Here is a 1,883-nt window from a genome sequence, read left to right on the forward strand (position 1 = left end):
CGACTTCCTCCACTGAACATATCTAAGACCCATAGTCGGTTAATTGGCTGTACTTTGCTGTTCTGACCACATGAGGGCGCCACACCTTCAGGTTAGGAAGGAGCCCACTGAAATATAAGATGAACCACATGTACTGGCTGCAAAGTAAAGAAGCAACATAACCCGTTGGGTTTGATTAAGTTAAATTTATTAGATGGTAAGGAGGGTAAGAAAGGTAAACAAAGTGGGAATAACTATAACAGGGGAAAAGGGCAAAGGGATGCTTCTTAAATCAAAAAGGAACTAGAACAGAAAGGACTCAAACGGTCCTTTTTAAATTTTTGTTTTGTTTATTTATTAGTTATTTATATATATGTATATAGTGATTATTTTATTTTATTCTATTTGTTTATATTATTTGAAATTAATTCACTTTTAAAGTTGTTTATATTTCAGATTGTACAATTTAAAAACCCAAGACAGCATGGCTTGTTGCCTCAGGGAAATACACTAAACTTTTATTACATCATTGTTGACTTGTTGCTATTTTCTGTGACACTATAAGTTGTTTTGAAGATGTCAATTTTTTTTTTTTTTTTACCATGTGCCATGTTATCTAATAAACATATTAACGACGGCCTGCAGACAATCAGTTCATTAAGCAGTGATTGGATGCAGGCTGCAATAAATGCTGCCTCTCATGCTGCACACACATGCAGAGCAAGTAGCTTCAGGGCAGGTGGGCTACCGTTGCTTTGACCAAGCTGTGTGTGTGTTTCAAACAGAAATGGCTTGTGGAGTTCATCTGGGGTAAGACTTTTTCTTTTTTTTTAACAGCTATTTTAAGTGTTTGTAATGTTGCTGTTGACCCAATTTCTTCTGACCTTGATGTTGTTTTTTCTGTGCAGGATCTTGCTGATTTGTTTAGTTCAAGCAGAGCATGTACGCTGTTTATGGGCCACACAAGGTGAGCAGAAACACCAGTGCGTCACCATCATTTAACACTGATTTTTTTTATTAGTTTGTGGATCTAAACTTGCTGTTTTCTCTTTGCAGCTCAAAGCTCCAAGAGACAAAATGGCGACGCATATGTTGGCTTCGTGCAACAGGACAGCGGCCTGCGAAGGCTCGGTGGCAGCTATCCCCAGGATCAATTCAGACAAGACTCCATTTCTCCGGCCCGCAGCTTCAATTCAAAGACCTCAGCTAGCGGCGGTTACAATAACCAGAGACTCTCCAGTGGTGGCTACGCACAAACTGTCTCGCAGCCAGCGCAGGGCGGCCACGCTTCAGTCAGGCTGGTGCAGAGCAGCTCGGCCTCAAGACCAAACTGGAGAACGACAAACACGAAAGAGGTGAATGCTCCGAAACACTCATTTGGCCTCTCTACTGCTATTGCTAGTGGAACCTCTGTGAGTAAGTACAATGAGAACCAGAATGGTGGTGCGAGAGCTTGGAAAGCTCAGCAGGGTACGCAACGTACTAGCCAGTATCTTCCCGGCAGTTCTGTATCTGGTCAGAGTCCTTCTAGGGAGAGAGGCTACGACTCGTCGTCCTCCCACCAGTCTGCAGCACAGACACCTCGAAGTGCTGCTGCCAAAACACCAGCCCGCTATGGACAGGGAGGCTTCTCTTCATCGTCCAGCCTGTTCAGTGCAGGTGTTCCTCCTCCTCTGCTGCAGTACTCTGAGAGGATGCAAACATCAGCCACTGGCCCTGCCAGAAGAGTGTCCTCACAGCGTCGCTCTAAGGCGTCAAAACCCTCCAGTTTCTCCTCCACTCAGAATGCGAGAGCTAGCTATAACCCCAGTCAGGCTGAAGCTGGAAACCTGTACCAGAGCAAGCTGTTTCCTGCTGCTGGAGGAAGTGCCCAAGGAAGCTACAACCCCACTTCAAACCGTGTG

General features: G+C 44.7%; 1 protein-coding gene across 1 annotated transcript in view; it reads left to right on the forward strand.

The window, feature by feature from the left end:
- Window positions 1-686: 686 nt before the first annotated feature.
- The window catches only part of LOC111660083 (uncharacterized), a 10,730-nt gene continuing 9,533 nt past the window's right edge, over window positions 687-1,883 (forward strand). Inside the window, exons 1-3 of the mRNA XM_087175829.1 lie at window positions 687-789; window positions 888-946; window positions 1,036-1,880. Of these exons, the coding sequence (XP_087031955.1) occupies window positions 767-789; window positions 888-946; window positions 1,036-1,880 (927 nt within the window). The 5' untranslated portion in view covers window positions 687-766. The remainder of the gene's footprint in view (window positions 790-887; window positions 947-1,035; window positions 1,881-1,883) is intronic.

The sequence above is a fragment of the Seriola lalandi genome, unplaced genomic scaffold, assembly GCF_002814215.2.
Source record: "Seriola lalandi dorsalis isolate HSWRI2012SDOR001 ecotype SW California unplaced genomic scaffold, Sedor1 jcf7180002054505, whole genome shotgun sequence".
In the NCBI taxonomy this organism is placed as follows: domain Eukaryota; kingdom Metazoa; phylum Chordata; class Actinopteri; order Carangiformes; family Carangidae; genus Seriola; species Seriola lalandi.